We start from the raw sequence: 18,843 nt of genomic DNA on the forward strand, positions 1-18,843 counted from the left end.
AGTTAGTTAGTACCGTAGTGTGTTGAAACTTGCAGTTATGGTAAGGGGAGTGACATTTCCCAAACACACTCTAAGTGGTTGACCAATCACCACACACTGGTCCAGCCGACCAATCAGAAGACATTGCTTTTTGAAAGGAGGGGCTTTATAGAGACAGGAACTAAACAGACAGACTGGGAAGAGAGGTGCTGCAGTAATATCAAATATTTAAAATAAATGTTTTTTGAACATTCAAGCATTACATTATTCTAGTAGTCCCCAAAAACAAAATCATGACTTTGTAAAAGAGCATAATATGACCTCTTTTAAAATCTGTGATTTCCAATTTGCTACCTTTCTTCACCAACACTCATTTTTTGCAAACTTTTTTTGAGCCAATCAACTGAGCTGTACAAGTAAATGTCATGCGACTGATCACTCTGGAGATGCACGAAAATTACATCACAGCTCAAGATAGTAGCTACTGATATGCGTTCCTGTAATACCATCACTTCAAAGGCAGCAGTTGGGTAAAATATCCCATATAAGTCAATTTTATGCTGGTCTTTCCAGCAACTACAGGATAGGGTAAAACTAAACAGCAGCAAAAGTTGCACACAAAAGGAAAATTGTCATCACAAGGCGAAGAGTAATGCAGAAATGCTAGATTGAGTACATGTAAGATAGATGAAACCGATACGGTCGAGTTCTGGAAGAAGGCGAGTGAGCGACAGAGAGTGTCAGTGATAGAAGAGGTGAATTACATATTGATGGAATGATAAAATGAGAGAGAGAAAAGCACCAGCAAAGTGATGGGATGAAAAAGTAATCCAAAAAGAGATTGAGCGGATGATGAGAGAGAATGAGACAAGCTCACCGTGTAGAGTTCGTTAAGAATCTTCATCAGGTCTTCTTGCAGCTGGAAAATGATCTCTTTGCTCTGTGGGCAAAAAAAACAAAAAAAAACACAAGGTGGGTTATAATGGACAGAGAGGAAGGGCTGAGCTGGGTCAAACTCAGATATACAGCCAAGAAATTGCTGTCCTTGCTTTGTCAATTCTGAACTAACACAATAGATCAAAACAACTCAAATGTCCACTTAATGGACAGTGTGAACGCAGCCCTTTTCTAATCTACATTAGTGCCGGTCTACTAAAGTGTTGTTCTGCAGAGAAAGAAATTCAGTTCCTATAAATAAAACACAACTGTGTTGGGATTCTACAGAGACAAAGACTGAATAATGAATGATGAATCCACATAAAATAAAATCACAATAAAACTCATGCACATAGTCCGAGACAGCTGTGAGTTTAAGACTGTAATTATACAGACAGAAGTCAAACAAACCGCTAGGCGCAAACTCTGTTTTTATAACACCAGAATTACTAAAGAGGAAGTTCATATTTTGTTTATCCAAATGACAAATGTACTTTAGAGATTTTCATTTCCCATCAGTACCTTTAATGAATGCATATTTTTTCCACCTTTCATTTTGATTATACGTGCATCCCATCCTATTATAGTAGTGACAGGGACCTCACCTTCTTGAGCAGGCGCATGTTGTCCTCGCTGACATGCGTGAAGCGTGTGATGACGTTGTTGAGGTAAAGGTCGCTGAGTGTGGCGTGGTCCTTACTCTCTCTCCTCACCTGGTTCAGCAGCAGATACCAGCAGTTCACAGGAGAAAGGAGGTTCTGGTCCTTCCTGCAAGCCAGGAAAATGTGCGTTTTTAAGATGTCGATGGAAAAATAATCAAACATAATACAAATACAAGAAAATCAAACTCAAATGTAGATCTCTGTTATCAAGCAATTACCTCTGTTATCTGCAAGTAATTCAAGTGAATAATTTTAAATAAATAAAATAAATAAATGAGTCCAGCAGGCGTAATGATATGACGCAGCGCCTGAAAATAGTCCCCAGCTCGGTAACTTCCAGCGTGACCGGGACTAAGTTTGTCTAACCTATTAGACCTATTTTCAGACGCTGCGTCATATCATTACGCCCGCTGGACTCATGGTACGGCAGCAAAGTTTCTTGATTATTACGCAGGAATGAGAGTATAGTTCCTAGCCATATCAGCCTAGAAAATCGCAACTTTACATTTTCCGTCGGTCTTAGTACACGATGTAACTACAGAAGAGTCAAGTTTTAAATAGGAAAAATATCGAAACTTTTTGGTCATTTTTTTTAGAGAGATGCTAATGGTCCTGTCCGATTCAATGATCTATGCTAAGCTATGCTAAAAGTGGTACCGCCAGACCCGGAGATCGGCTGAATGGATTCGAAAACGGTAAAACTCAACTGTTTAACTCTGGGGGAGTTGTAAAATGAGCCTATTTCCAAAAAAAGTGGAGTATCCCTTTAAATAAAGAATTTTTGTTATAAGAGACAATAAAAACAACTTTGTGCATCAAAACCACTCCTTTCACGGTAAAAAATGTACTTTATTTTCAAAAGTCAATGAATTTTCATCAGAATCATTGCATCTGAATGTTACATTGCCAAACATGTCAGTCTCTGAGTTATATGTAATTTATTTCAGCCACGAAATAAACTTCTTTCCGTAAAGTAAGTATAATGAACTACGCAAAAAAGGCATTTTGATCATCTCCAGAGGTTTAATAATTACCCAAAAATCAAACATCACCCCTCACGCATGTTATCGTGTCTGTCAAAAACTTAGGCTGGCTGTTGGTTGGAATATTAGAACTAAAATCATAGACATAACACACTCATGGACATCAATCACTTCACTGAATAAATAATTATTACCTTACGATCCATCTGTTTTAAACTCTGAATCATTTGAATATCACGGCATCAATGTCTGTCAAAAAAATAACATGCACAATACGAGGTAGTATATACGAGAAGCAGAGGTCTAGCGAGTCACGCATTTCCTGGAAAACCCACACTAACGGATGTTTTAAATATATCATCGCTTTCCGAGAAGAGGGAGAAAATGACGGCCTGAGCGGCTTCAACATGCTGTCTGTCAGAGACCATAACGTACATAATACATAACTGACACTCACAAGCATAGAGAATCATGAACTTGACTGGTGATTTTTATATGTAGTTAAAAGGTAGTTTCTACAACGTAATTTCTTCTCAGTTGTTAAATAAATTAAGTCAATTATCAAAGTTCAAGAAAATGTTGTTTAATTTTCCAATAAAAGTTTTACGTGATTTATTACATTTAAGATTTTGACACAAGCAGTTTTCTAAAATTAAACTTTTTCTGAAATGTTTTGCTTGAAAAGAGTGATTGTATTACCTACATTTATTCAGTAATAGAACAGATTCATATATTAAGTGACCTACTGTACTACATATTAAAATATTATATCAAGCTCTTGAATCACAAGCTCTTGGTGATATTTAAAGTGAATTTGTTCATTTCTGCTGCAAGACTCTCTGGGTGGCCCGGAGGTTTGCTGTACGTGCTGTTTTTGTGAGTGCTGCTCTGTGGCTTTTTTCAAGCAGTCATCCAAATCCACTAATGAACCATTTCTTATTTATTATCCGAATTTATTCACTGAAATGCTTAGGCTTCGGTGAATATTTCAGCTGCAATTAACTGAATAGACTAGTTTGCCCTTGGTAGGATCATTCTTTCCAGGAATCAGGGTGTTAAGCAAATGTACCACAACCCTTAAAATCCATGTAAATGAGCTGCAGCTGAACACCAAATAGAGTTATCATAAAATCTTCATTATGAATGACCAAGTGAATATATCAACATACTGTACAAGCCACTGATGACCAGCTATTGCTCTGAATCTCAAAATTTTAACATCAAATTTTCCCATAATATATTTGATGCATGAGTTCACAAACTGAATAATAAACTCTTAAAGGGTTAGTTCACCCAAAAATGAAAATTCTGTCAGTAATTACTCACCCTCATGTTGTTCCAACCCCGTAAGACCTTCGTTCATCTTCGGAACACAAATTAAGATATTTTTGATTAAATCTGAGAGCTGGATCACTCCTCCATAGGCTTCTAAAGACGTTATAACTTGCTGGCCCAGAAAATTTATTAAAGACATCGTTAATATAGTCCAAGTGACTACAGTGGCTCAACCTTAAGTTTATAAAGCGTCGAGAATATTTTTTGTGCGCAAAAAAAAATAAAAAAATAACGACTTTATTCCACTTTTCATTTCCTTCTCTCTGGGCCTTGAGTTTTTTCACGTAGTATAACTGTGCAGCGCGTCTGTGTTGTACGTCACACGTAGGCTCACTATTGGCCGACGCTGGTCATGTGTGTGATGCGTGTGACGTACAACACAGACGCGCTGCGCTAAAACACTATGTGAAATAACTCGAGGCCCAGAAAGAAGGAAATGAAAAGTGGAATAAAGTCGTTATTTTTTTTATTTTTTTTGCGCACAAAGTATTCTCGTCGCTTTATAAACTTAAGATTGAGCCACTGTAGTCACTTGGACTATATTAACGATGTCTTTAATACATTTTCTGGACCAGCAAGTTATAACGTCTTTAGAAGCCTATGGAGAAGTGTCAGATTTAATCAAAAATATCTTAATTTGTGTTCCGAAGATGAACGAAGGTCTTACAGGGTTGGAACAACATGAGGGTGAGTAATTACTGACAGAATTTTCATTTTTGGGTGAACTAACCCTTTAAGGCACACTAAATTAATTATTATTAATTATTTCTTCAAATAAAATCAATCTTACTGACCCTAAACTTTTGAACGGTAGTATGTACTGTATGTATAACTACGTTTAAAATCACATAGCATTTTTGTCTGTGCAAATTGCTCATTTATTTTGGAGAGTGAGGATGGCTTAACCACCTGCCGAGGTGAGGTAAAAGACGCCATTTTGTTTCACACACTTGATCTTCTATATTAGTAATGGCTGTAGCGAAAAGACAATGGGAAGCCATTTTGGACCAAAGTGGCGAATGTCTTCAGCAGCCAGAGACTAATCACAAAGCTCAGCAGGCATCTGATGGGACAGCCCCATGAGGACCAGGACACTAACAGTGCCCAGCACGAAGGGGGGGAAATGCAACAGAAGAGAAACTGTGAAACTCTCTCTCTCTCTTTCTCACCCATCCCTCATCACTCTATTTTCCCAGCAGAATGTTATCTGCATTAATGAGACAGCAAATACACAGATGCCTGTACACACACACACACACACACACACACACACACACACACACACAAACAATAACTACAGCAGACACAGCAATCGCCTCTCCTCTGCCATCTCTGATTTTTCAAGCATGAAGCTGCGGAGCATCATGGGTAAAATATTCCAGACGTCGCCCTAATCCACCACAAACCACAGTCAAACAAAACGGGGAGGGAGAAATCATTTGAAGGTGATCGAAAGGCACCTGAACGAAAATGATTCGCCACTGATCCGGCTCAAGAAAACGAATCTTTAATCATTTATGTGCATTTCCAGCGTGACACACACACACACACACAATCTCCACTCACTTGTATTGTTGGTGGTCCTTGGTGCTGCGGGTTTTGGCCATGAAGCGTTCGGCGAGCTTCTCCAAGTTGCGTGAATATTCGCTCTCGATCTCGGCTTTCTTCCTGAAGAAATCCTGCAGGTCCTGGAGGAGCTGAACCCGCATGTCCGTCTGCTGCTCCAGACATTTCTGCTGCTCCACTAACTGAGACCGTATCTCTGCTCAAACACACACACACACACACACACACACAGACAAAATGATGTTAGCTAATTAACAACGGCCTTTTAAAATGACAGTGTTTCATACTTAATGACAGCTGCAGTGTAACTGACATCACATGACACGTTCGAGAGTGACTTGAACACAATGTGGGCACTGATGGGTGAAGTTGTGCTCTCTGAACCAGAGGTTTTCCTCCTAACAAGGCGGTCTGGATTCTTCCTTAACAACACACTGGTTATCACACTCACTGCCGTTGCCAAGACAACAGGTAGTGGAGTGGAGTATCCCATGAGGATTAGCGTGTGTGTTTATTGGGGAGGAGGTATTCAGTATTCTCCATCCTAGTTCTCATCTCCACTTCTCCTCAAACTCCTCCTTTTCCTTAAAGGAATAGTTCACTCGGAATTAAAGACCTGCCTCATGTCCTTCCAAACCCATTGCTCTTTTCCATAAAAAGGCAGAGGATAGTGACTTGTTTCGACTCATTTCAAAACAGAAGCAAATGTATCATAAAAGTTCTAATCTAATTCTTCTGAAACGGTGTTATTTTTGTATTACTTACATACTATTAAAGTACTTATTATTTTGAATTAGCTTTAATCTTTATTTTCATGTTTTGATTTTGTTATGTACTTTTGACATTTTTATTAGTTTTTTAAAATATTTCTAGTGTTTCTTTTAGTCTCTTTCAGTTCTTTTAGTGCTTTATCTTAAACCATTTCTCATTTTCATTAGAAAAATTAGTTAATTTAGTTAATGACAATAACCCTGTTCTGAAGACACACGACAGCTTTGTGTGAGGAATAGTCTGAAATTTAAGCATTTATGTACTGATAATCTAAGATCACGAGTCAGATTTGAGAATGAATCATTCTTGTGTTGTGAACCAGATCAATCTATTAATTGAAAAGTTTCATAGACTCATGAGAACGATTCAGACTATCACTATTTCTCTCATTAGAGGCCTGTGTAACAGTCGTAAGCCAGTAAGAGCTGTGCGTGTAAACCTCACTCCCCTGGCCTCAAGAGGCTCGCGAGAACCCTTCCGAAACCTAAAATGACAAATAGGACACCCCACGATCTCATGGACTTAACGGACACGGGCAGCCATTGTAAGTCCACAAAACCGAAAGTGCATATGAAGTGTGCCATTTGGGACAGGGCCTCTAGCGACTGACGCTACTGCGGTCTTTAGCCTCATCGCTAGAGCTGCTCGGAGCGAGTAGAATAGGACCGGTTACATTTGGTGCCGTGACCCGGATGGGAGTGAGGTTTAGGGGTTGAGTGTAACGGACGTAGGCCAGTAAGAGCTGTGTGTGTAAACCTCACTCCCCTGATCTCAAGAAGCGCACCAGCGACTGATACTAGACGCTGCGGTCTTTAGCGTACTTGTTAGCAAGCCAACTTTCTACACCTGGGACCCCGGTTCGAATACCGCTCAGAGCTGGTTGAGTAAGACATCTTCATGGGATGATTACATCTATTACATCTGCCTGGGATGGATTTTTCAATCCTGCAAGATTATGTACCACTCCCGTCCGCTTCCGCCAAAAATATGTTAGATTTTATCCCACTCCCGCCTGAAACTTTCACGTTTTGTCCTGTTCCCTCCCACACTACACTTCAGTGATAGACTTCTGCATGCTGTTATTATTAGATAATTATATTTTGCGGGAGCCCACAAGTCATTTCTTTCTCCCGTACGGAGCCCCTAAAGAGAAAAATAATGAGATGGGAGGAAAAATAATAAGTCACTTTTGAGTTCTCTCGCAAATGTTTTGCATTCCCCCGAGAAACTTGCGTTCGCTAGCAAATCCTTTTGAGCTCTCTGCGAGTGAACACAAAGTTTCTCGAGGAACGCAAAAGTTTTCCGAGGAAACAATAGTTTATTGGGGGAACGGAATACATTTGCAAGAGAACGCAAAAGCATTGACAAATAATTTTTCCTCCATCTCATATTTTTTTCCTGCAGGGGCACCGTACTCCCGCTCCCCGCACACATTTCAGTATCTTCCCTCCTGCACCCAGAAATTCTAAAAAATGTCCAGGAAGAAGGACAGATTTTCAGTGACTTAGGTTTTAAATTCGGGTACTGTATGTTGCTCAGACAAAGCTATCGTATGACCTGTAATATAAGCGAATACGTCATATGGACCATTTGGACTGTTTTTGCATCCTTTTTGAAGCTTAAAAATATTCAGTGCCTGTTAACTGTAATTGCTTGGAAAGTGTAAGACAGCCATACGGTTTTGAAACAGGGCCATAACCACCCCAAAATTCCCCCTAGGACAATCCTCCCGAAATATTCAGGCCGCTGTGTCTTTTTAAATGGTTGATTCTTACATTTTGTACCCCCTATCTTGAATCCCATAAGGATGAGTAAATAATGACAGAATTTTCATTTTCAGACAAACTATTTCTTTAATAACTGCTTTTAATAATAACAACACTCCCTTGTTCCCCTTCACCAGCCTGCTCTCTCCCTACTTTTCTTCTCCCTCACACTTTTCCCCCTCTCTTTCCCTCTCCACAGACCAACTGTTTAATGTCACACTGCCTCTCCGGCTCGAAATAACAGATGAGACAGCAGGCTTGGCGTGAGCTTTGTGTGGGTGTGTGTGTGTAGGAGGGTGGGAGGGACTGTGAGAATCGGAGACGTGTGTGTGTGTGTGTGTGTGTGTGTGTGTGTGTGTGTGTGTGTTTGCGTGTTCTGCATCAGTGATGGTGGCATGGTGAGCAAGGTGACTCTTTTGATACAATATAAGACATGCCTGTAATCCAGAAGAGAATCAGAGGTGATTCATAAAAATAAATGTGGTAAATGAAATGCCACTGCCTGGTGCGAGTGATGCATGTGTATTTTTCCTTTAAGCTAAAGTGTGCACTTTTTTGCATTGACATGCAACGACAACTACACTGGTTCTATACAGAACCTTAAAGGGGTTATGAATTGAGAAATCAAATTTTCTTTTCTTTTGTCATTTAAGTCAATGTATTATAAAAAAAAATATCCAGCGAGTTTCAGAACTCAAGACTTCCTCGTTAGCCCAAAAACAGCTTTTATTAAAACCAAGCAAGAAAACAACTCGTTTTCGGATTTTGTCACATCATTACATCATAGTGTGACAAAAGACAAACCTCAACAATATTGAGACAAAAGATCAACGCCTACTTGTACATCATTGCCTCTTTAGCCCCGCCCACCGATTCACGCATGTCATGTAGTACAGACGCAAACACAGGATAGAGATGCCTCTGAGACGTTTTGCATTGCCAAGTTGTGGAAAAACACAGTCTTTGCATTGCCATTATTGTGATCCTAACATTAAGAATACGTGGATGAATTTTATTTTTTTAACGAAGTTCCAGTCGGATCGCGTCAGTAAGACCGTTTGTTCACTTCATGTTTCTGCGGATTGATTTTATATAAGACAATTTGACGCAGGTTTTTCAGAGAGACTGAAAATAAAAGATGATGCAGTGCCAACTTAGATTTGACAGTAATGTATATTCTTCTAATTTACTGTATATGTACGTGTATACACTACTGAATATACATTACTGTCAAATATAAGTTGGCACTGCATCATCTTTTATTTTCAGTCTCTCTGAAAAACCTGCGTCAAATTGTCTTATATAAAATCAATCCGCAGAAACATGAAGTGAACAAACGGTCTTACTGACGCGATCCGACTGGAACTTCGTTAAAAAAATAAAATTCATCCATGTATTCTTAATGTTAGGATCACAATATATATATATATATATACACACACACACACATATACACACATACACATATGCATATATATACACACACACATATACACACATACACATATGCATATATATACACATATACATATATACATACTGTATATGTGTGTGTATAACCTATTAACCTGCCATGTGAGCAGAGATCCTAATGTTAAAATGGCCAAATATTGGAAAATTGCATGCAGTCTTTTACTAGTCCAGCAGTTGCCGACAATGCTGTTCTCAAGAACATCTGACAGGAGAAAACATCCGACTGCAACGGAGCGCATCCTCACATCCCCTGCCTGCACTCATGTTGATGCCATGCTCATCTGTCATCTGGACAATGTGCATTCAGAGTGTCTATGCAGGTTTCCAACCAGTTACCAACAGCTGACTAGCAAAAACCAGCTTGAAACAACTGCAGAACTGGAAGTGAATTGAAATGGCATCAAAACTACAAATAAATAGACAGTGACTCATTTCCACAAGCCTTTGAACCACAAAACAGGCAGACAATGTTAATTAAAACAATATAAAAGCATTGTTTGTCCATATGGATGGAGCGGAAATACATAACATTCCCATCATGCTGTGTTTGCGAGGATGTGGATATGGACATTTAGAAAGATGAAAAATGTAACTATAACAAACTTGCTGGCAAACAAGTGTAGCGTGCACACTTTGTTCCACTCACTACTATAAAAATAATCGCCATTTATAATTTTTTCCCAATTTTGTCTTCACAAGTCACTGTCTATCTCATATTTGACCTTTGAACTTGTGACCGCGGTGAGAATGTCTGATACCCTGCGGCATGCGCCCGACCCAGACTGTTTCCATGGCAACAAGGCTTCTGCTCGGCAACCTGAGAGCGTGAGGAGTGCGCAGGCATGCTGTACAGCAGCACTGCACATATTCACATGATGCATAAAAATGGGAACTCAAACCACAGTAGCACCAAAATACACATGTATGCCCTTCACAAAAATAAAAATATCCTATTTATGAGGAAGAAAGGGAACTCAAATTTTATTCCCTAAAAAACCACATACGTCACCATGCTGAACGCTATTCTGCCACTTCCCAATTATTTTACATTTCTGCTTAGACTTCTAATCTGCATCTCATCCTCTCTTCTATTTATCTAAAGCAAATTTACTTCTTAAGCTTTTTCCTTTAGCCTCTACTTTTCGCTCCCTCTCCTCTCAGTCTAAAAAACTCATAAGCATTGCCGAGTCTTTGCTTAAAAGTCTTGAGAATCATTCTGTATCAAAATATCTAAATTTTTCTGCAGGAATGTAAATGCAGTTAAAAAAACAAATCGACTTTTTGAGACATCGCCTGCTAGTGTACTCGTGAATTATATATATATATATATATCCATCCATCCATCCATCCATCTTCTTCTGCTTATCTATGGCCAGGTCGCGGGGGCAGCAGTCTTAGCAGAGATGCCCAGACTTCCCTCTCCCTAGACACTTCCTCCAGTTCTTCCGGGGGGACATCGATGTGTTCCCAGGCCAGCCGGGAGACATCCCTCCCGGCATCCTCCCCGGGAAGGCGTCCAGAAGGCATCCGGACCAGATGCTCGAGCCACCTCAGCTGGCCCTTCTCGATGTGGAGGAGCAGCGGCTCTACTCTGAGCTCCTCTCGAGTGACCGAGCTCCTCACCCTATCTCTAAGGGAGCGCCCCGCCATCCTGCGGAGAAAGCTCATTTCGGCCGCCTGTATCCGGGATCTGGGAAGACCCACAGCTCATGACCATAGGTGACAGTAGGAACGTAGATCGACCGGTAAATCGAGAGCTTCACCTTTCAGCTCAGCTCCTTCTTCACCACGACAGACCGGTCCGACTGTCAATCTCCCATTCCATCCTTCCCTCACTCGTGAACAAGACCCCAAGATACTTGAACTCCTCCAATTGAGGCAGGAACTCTCCACCAACCTGAAGTGGGCAAGCCACCCTTTTCCGACTGAGAACCATGGCCTTGGACGTGCTGATTCTCACCCCAGCCGCTTCACACTCGGCTACAAACCGTCCCAGTGCATGCTGAAGGTCCTGGTCTGATGGGGCCAACATGACAACATCATCCGCAAAAAGCCGTGACGAAATTGTGTGGTCCCCAAACCGGACACCCTCCAGCCCCTGGCTATGCCTAGAAATTATGTCCATAAAAATTATGAACAGATCCGGTGACAAAGGGCAGCCAACATGCACCGGGAACAAGTCTGACTTACTGCCGGCAATGCGAGCCAAGCTCCTGCTCCAGTCGAACAGGGACCGGACAGCCCTTAGCAAATAGTGCTGTCTAATAATAATAATATATATATATATATATTAATTAGTGTTGATTAATCACATCTAATATAAAACTTTTTGTTTACATAATATATATGTGTGTGTAATGTATATATTATTATATTTATTTATATATATATTACATGTCTCTCTGTGTGTGTATATATAATATAATATATATATATATACAGACTTCCATTGATGTTATATCAGGTTACTGATATTTTCTGTGGCCTAACCCAACTACCCCTACCAAAACCTACCTATCACAGAAACTTTTGCAAAACACTGGGTTTAAATAAAAACTGGATTTTCTAAAACTTTTTTACTAGTGTGGACCAGTAAAATGTCCTCACTAGTCAGTTGTCATAATATTTTACTATATAAGTCGGGACATTTGGCCCTCACAAATATAGCCAAACCTGTACACATATATTTACACACAGATGGAATGAATGTTTTTACATAAAAAGTGTCAAGGAGAAGTCAAGATTAGGTGAGGCACAAGACACAACAAATGTAATCAAGCACATACGGATCCAAGGTCAGGAGATACAAACAGCTGAAGTGTACGTGTAAGGACTAAACAGACAGACAATGACTCAACTCCACACCAGACTTAATGTAATTGACCGTAGTCACACAATATTTCATTCAACACAAATGAAAATTAGGTTATGAGGGCTAGACAGGCAAAACATCTTTCAAACTAAATATTTTATTCTCATGATTTTGAATATGTCTACCCTGAGTCCTGATTAAGCTCCATTAGCACATCTCAGTTGTTTTAAACGGAAATAAGACTCGAGATAATCTGTAAACCAAGCCTTGCTAAATAAACTTTCAGCTTTAAACCCAAGAGTAAAGGCAAAGACAGGCTTCAAAACCCACAATTCTTAGTGTAAGTACTGCAGTATATGTGGTCCTCTCCGCCATGGTCTTAAATAGATTACTGGATCGATATCTATACTTGATTAATGAGACGTACAAGGCTCCTATTATAAATACATGCAGTGGGTGGCTGGAAAATCTGTCTGGTCTCGACTCTGATACAAAGAATTCAGTTTTGACCAAATTAGCTATTTGTTCACTGTCTATTTTTAAACAGAGGAAGTGAGGAAACCATATGTGGTTTCCAATCATTATTTTGAAACATTACAAGGGCTGAGATGGGTACATGAGAATGGGACGATACTACACACACAACTCACTATAAAAGTGTACACACGTAGTGGACATCTGGTCCTTGTCCACCTCTCAGCATTTGCCATCACCTTACTTGTATTACAATACCACATGCACATTTAAATGAGTACGTTTCATAGGCTGCGTCTGAAATCGCATACTCCATTTGATGAAGACTGCACTTCTCGACCATTAATAATGTATGTTCTGTATTTGTGTAGTATAAAAAAAATCAGGACATACTACATCATGTTGAAATTGTCATGTGACCTACAGTAGACGTCAGTCTTGTTGCTTTTTTCAACGTTCACAAATATGATGATCCCTCAACAAATGTCATCAGAAGCACACTTTAAAGTCTGGGCAGAAGCAATACATCATCCGAGGGGTTTTTATGAATGTTTTATGTTTTACCTACTGTTTTATGAATACTGTGTATTTGGACATGCTACTAATTGGAATGTACAGCTTTTTGCAAACTAAGTGTTTGCAATGTGACCCATGTTTGGCTTTGTTTACACCTACTATTAACCCTTAAACGCATGAATGTTTCGCCGATCATTATTACATATTTGGGTCTTTAGCGACCCGGATCTATATCCAACACCGATAGATCTCTACCTGTCACGATAATATAAAACTCTCCTGATATTAGAGTAACAATTACAGAACCATAAAATAAAGCATATTTTTTTCCCTTTCTGTGCTTGGAAGGGTTCAGTTTGAGCAGATGTTTTATATCATCATTGCTGTCCTCGTCAGAGCTCATTTCCCAGTACATTCAGCATCCGGCTCATATTCACCATCTCAAATATATTCTCAAAACAATCGTTTTAAACATTTTCAAAATCATTATTTTGATCGCTGACAGCTTCTTTAACAGATCCAGCATCAAGGGACAGTGACACTAATATTTGATTGCGTTCAGTACTTGCTCTGAGCCATTTCAAGTTTTGCTGATGATGCTTCCTATTCTTTTGTTTTCTGCCTGCGTTAACCATGAGTGAAAATCACTTCATCATTGTGTATCAGACATTTCCACCTTGTTGAATAAAGGTGAATTGCACTTGCTAGTTCAGTCATCAATGATTCAATTATTGTTGTGCAGAAAAAAATATACTTACAATGTAACACACCTCGGGTCGTTAGCGACCCTATATAATTTTTACAAAAAATAAATGGAAAAAACAAGCACTCTTTTGCCTTGGAAGTGGTCGAAAGTGGACAAGCTCAAAAAGTTTTAGACCATGTTTACACCTGTGATCTGATCGACCAAACGCATCTTAATTCCAGGTGTAAACAGGGCCTTTGACCCCTGAAAATGTGTACAATTTAACAGTTTACTCATGGAGCCACATTGAAATCCCTCTATCTCTGGAAATGCACCATATTGGGGCTTAAAAATTATGACACCGAAAGAAAAGTTTGTTAAGAACCAAAATCTTAAAGGATATTTGAAACTTTTTGAGTTACAGGCATGTAAACTTCAGGGGGGAAAACACAAGAAGTGCTTTTTCCCCATTTTTGAACTGTCACCGTTGGCATATGTAGCAACAAAGATGGCTAAAGACAACAGATTGTATTAATAGACCCATCAATCTCCGTGTATTGGACTGGATTGGATCCAATAAGGGTCAATTTGACCAGCAACATAAAAATCATACCCAATTCGAAAATAATACATGGGTTAAAGGAGCAGAACATTTCCCATGATTTCATACTGTAAAATGCAAAATTTCATAATTTAAAATGTGACGTAGCGACACACAAAAGAAGATGTGGGCGCCAAAAAAAAAAAAAGAGTTGGTAGTGTTTCTGTGAATGGATAGTGAATTTCTGAAAAATCGGAAATATAATACAGAACAAACCTGCTAAAAATGCTTCTTTCATCTGTACAAACCGTTGTATGTCACTTTGCATTCCCTCTGAACATTTATTAAAGAGATGTTTGGACTCTGATGGCTCCGTCTGTGGGACTCTAAACTAACATATGAAATGTCTTGTAGCGGATTGGATCCCCTGAGCCGCAATAAATCTGATTCATACAGTCTTTCTAGGCAGAGGAAGTACACCAGTGAGTCAGTCTGCGGCCTCCGACGATGAGGTGTATGTGTGTGTATGTGTGTGTTTGTGGCTGGACTGGACTGGACTGGACGGAAGCCAGAAGTGCAACCCGACATCAAATCTCATGAGAATAACAGAATAAAACATTATGGCAATGTCACACTGTAAGACATCAATTTGTTTTCCCCATCTTTGTGCGTTTTCTTTGAGCCTTGCATGAGAACACACTGTGCACATGCACACACATGCTATAGCTATCGGTGGACGATATGAGGGTGGGGTTTACAGTAGTGTTTCTGGTCGCATTCATGTGTAAAGCTTTTGTACAACACAAGCTCCCAACAGGACAGAAAAAGCCACTCGCTCGAGCGTCGTTTCTTGCTGATGAAGCAAAAATATTTTTGTGTAATGCGCACACGTGCACACACACACACACACACACATACGCACACACATACACACACACCAATGTTTTCCACATTAAACTGACTCGCTTTGAATCACCATAATTGTGTAGTTCAGTTTGTGTGTGTGTGTGTGTGTGTGTGTGTGTGTGTGTGTGTGTGTGTATTTGCAGGTACAGTCAAGGTCATGTGCCTCGCTTTCCTTCTAACTTCCTCCCTGAGAGAAAACCATTTCCTGTGCGGACGCTGACAAACTCTAGCAGGACTTTTTTTTTTTTTGCAGAACCTATTTTTTTAAATGGGATAACATTTCAAACAAGCATACACAGTGAAATTTGTTTGTACGCCATTTTTTGTCAAAGTAGGGCAATTTCACAATTATTTCCAAAGAAACATTAAATTAGAAGGGAAATTCTGAAGTAGAACATCTTGTAAAACATACTTCAATAATCAAACATCATTACATACAGTGTTTTTACACATAGTACACTAACAAATGCTGGGTTGTTTCAACCCATGTTTGAGTCAAATATGTACAAAATTTTAATTTGGGTTTGTCCATATTTGACCCAAACACGTGTTGAAACAAAACAACCCAACATTTTTTAGAGTGCAAGCATTTAAACATGGCTCTTTTTAATCATTAAAAGAAAATTAAGCATGTTTGCAAATAAGTGTCTGTATATATGAGAATAGTAGCGGTCCCTCCTGACCATCAATCACTCATCTGTCTCAATCCATCCTCAGTCACACTACTGTATGCCACACACACTGCCGTACGTGCGGTCCATACTAAACAGCACTGCTGCGGCAGGAGGATTCCCTGATCTTGCTCCCTGACACACACACACACACGCACACACAGAGCCAGATACCCATCGCTTCCCCATTGGACATTCACACACAGACTGGTGGTTGAGTATCCATGGAAACATGTACAATGCAGCAAGATCCTGTTGAAAAAGGAGTGTACCTAAGCACACATTTGACAACCGTGAGACGTCCATATGTTGGGAGTGTGAGCACAAACGCAGCGGCCCTGATACTACACCAATCTATCAGCATGCCTTGAGTTGCCTAGAGACCACCCTCACTCTCACCATCATTGGCCAATAGCAGCTGAGACAGCAACTCAGCTCCTTACATTTAAATATGGTGCTTCTTTTTCCAGATTTTTTTCTAAAACATCTTCCCATTTTATGATCTAAACGAGCCATACACCTTCACCTGACTACAGTTGGAGCGCTGGAGACAGGATCTGCCATGCGGGTTGCCATGGAGCCCCCCCCCTCTCTCTCTCTCTCTCTTTCCATCTCATCGATTACACACTGTTAAACGAGTGCGCGTGCACAAACGCCCGCCCTGCTGTAAGGGCAAACAAATCAAGCAGGGTGCATTTTATATACTATTATGTTGATTTTGCAGCCTGTATATGTTGTACCTCCCGCAATTATGCTGGAAATCTACCTTAGGCTTGTTTTGGAACATGGTTGCTGGTTTCTAGATAGTCTAAGCTGGTGAAATAGCCACCTAGAGCTGGGATGTCCAACTGGTAGCTAGTTTTTTCAGCTGGTATTCAACCATCTAACATGGTTCAAAAACCATGTTGATCACTTTGAGATGCTGGTTGACCAGTAACCACATTTTATATACCATCTGGACCATCTTGAGCTTGTATGAACAGCTGGTTGCTGGTTTCTTATTAGCTGGCCATGTTTCAAAAATAATCTTAGACAAAATAAAGAAGTGTGAAGTCCGCACACTGAAAATTACTGCTCCAAAAGAGTTTATTTAAGCTAAGCAACGTTTCGACCCTCAGGTCTTCATCAATCTCAATGATAATTTCAAAAATAATCTTAACCACTTAGCTGGCCATGTTTCAAAAATAATCTTAACCACAATCTAATTTGGTTGACCACGTTGCAACCTTCTCAACTTCCTTTAGCTGGCAAAAGCAGCTGACAACTGGTTTCTAGTTAGGCTATTCCAAACTGGTCATTAACTGGTTGACCAGTAACCACCATCTTGAGCTGGGATGACCAGCTGGTAACTGGTGTTTAACTGTTAGTTAGCTATAGTAAACCATCTAACATGGTTCAAAAACCATGTTGATCACCATGTGATGGTTTCTAACTGGTTGACCAGTAAGCACATCTGGACCATATTGAGCTTGTATGAACAGCTGGTTGCTGGTTTCTTATTAGCTGGTCAACCAGCAGCTACAATATTTCAAAAATCATATTAACCACCTTTGGTGTCTAGCTGGTAATAATTTGGTTGATCAGTTACCATGTTGAAAAAACTCTCACAACCCCCTTTAGCTGGTAAAAGCTGACAACTGGTTTCTAGTTAGGCTTATCCATTAGCTGGTTGACCTGTATGTTCCCAACACCATCTTGACCAGGGATGACCAGCTGGTCAAAGATGGTTTACTAGTTCTAACCAGCAAAATAATGCTAGAAACCAGGTTAACATGTTTTAAAACACAACCCCCAGCTTAACATGGATTTTCCAGCAGAATTAAGTGGTTTAATATATTTTGAAAAACAATTCAAATTAAATTGGAAGCAATAACGCAATTGAAAGGCATTATGAAATCTTATTTGGCCATTATGTTAACGCATGCACAGGGTTCGTATTAGGTGCATCAGATGAAAGACCGTCTCCAGGTACCCGTCAGGTGCGAGTGTTCTTACCTTTCACTTGGCTCTCATACTCCGTAATGATTTCCTTTTCCTTTTTACTCTTGATCATGTTAGACATGACGCCTGTGTAGTCCAGATCCGCTGGTCCCTTCTGTCTGAAACCTTTCTGCTTCTCCGAGACGCGTCCCTACTGTGCCCGATGCGTCATATCTAACCACAGGTTCAGTGCGTGATCCGGCAGCAGGAAACTGTAGTCCGTAAAGCAAAGCGATGACATTCAACCATGCACATCAATGATTATTAGACCTGCACAGACAAAAGACCCCTGAAAAGTGGAACGTGAACCACGGGGCGCGTCGTTACAGCCGCATCGCCAGACGCGCAAGAACGATTGGAGATGCAAGTGGCCGCATCAATATTACGCACAGGTTGAGTGCGCACGCGATAACAGAACAGATACGCGCGTCTAGAGGTGACAGAGACTGTAACTCATCTAAACTCACTCTAAGGTGTGAGAGTATCTGATTGTGTATGCAAAAAATTCGTTAGGTGTGCGAGTTTCTCATGCGCGCGCTCTCCACGCTACTGTCAATTGGTGGGCGGGTTGGGGCGTGAGTGTGTGCATGCGTGCTATTGCCTACACATAAAATTGACAGTCACACTATTTCAGGAAACCTCAAATCCAGTTGTTTCCAGCCCAGGACCTTGAGTTCCCAAGTTCTGAACATTTTGGATGGTTCTCTCATTTAACACACCTGATATGTATTATCGGCTTATTAGTAGATGCTACAAGACCTGAACTGGGTGTGTCAGATAACGGAGA

The 18,843-nt window shown here is 40.2% G+C and overlaps 1 protein-coding gene across 2 annotated transcripts in view; it reads right to left on the minus strand.

Annotated features, from left to right (window-relative positions):
* The window catches only part of srgap1b (SLIT-ROBO Rho GTPase activating protein 1b), a 37,404-nt gene extending 18,829 nt beyond the window's left edge, over window positions 1-18,575 (minus strand). Inside the window, exons 1-4 of one of the 2 annotated variants that reach the window (XM_084111689.1) lie at window positions 18,072-18,575; window positions 5,462-5,657; window positions 1,521-1,683; window positions 857-919 (exon numbers count right to left, since the gene is read on the minus strand). In XM_084111689.1, coding sequence (XP_083967815.1) covers window positions 857-919; window positions 1,521-1,683; window positions 5,462-5,657; window positions 18,072-18,138 — 489 coding nt within the window. In that variant the 5' untranslated portion in view covers window positions 18,139-18,575. The remainder of the gene's footprint in view (window positions 1-856; window positions 920-1,520; window positions 1,684-5,461; window positions 5,658-18,071) is intronic. The other variant, XM_084111690.1, reaches the window with a different exon arrangement.
* Window positions 18,576-18,843: the final 268 nt, after the last annotated feature.

Source organism: Abramis brama (genome assembly GCF_963993115.1).
Source record: "Abramis brama genome assembly, chromosome: 4".
NCBI classification, from domain to species: Eukaryota; Metazoa; Chordata; class Actinopteri; order Cypriniformes; family Leuciscidae; genus Abramis; species Abramis brama.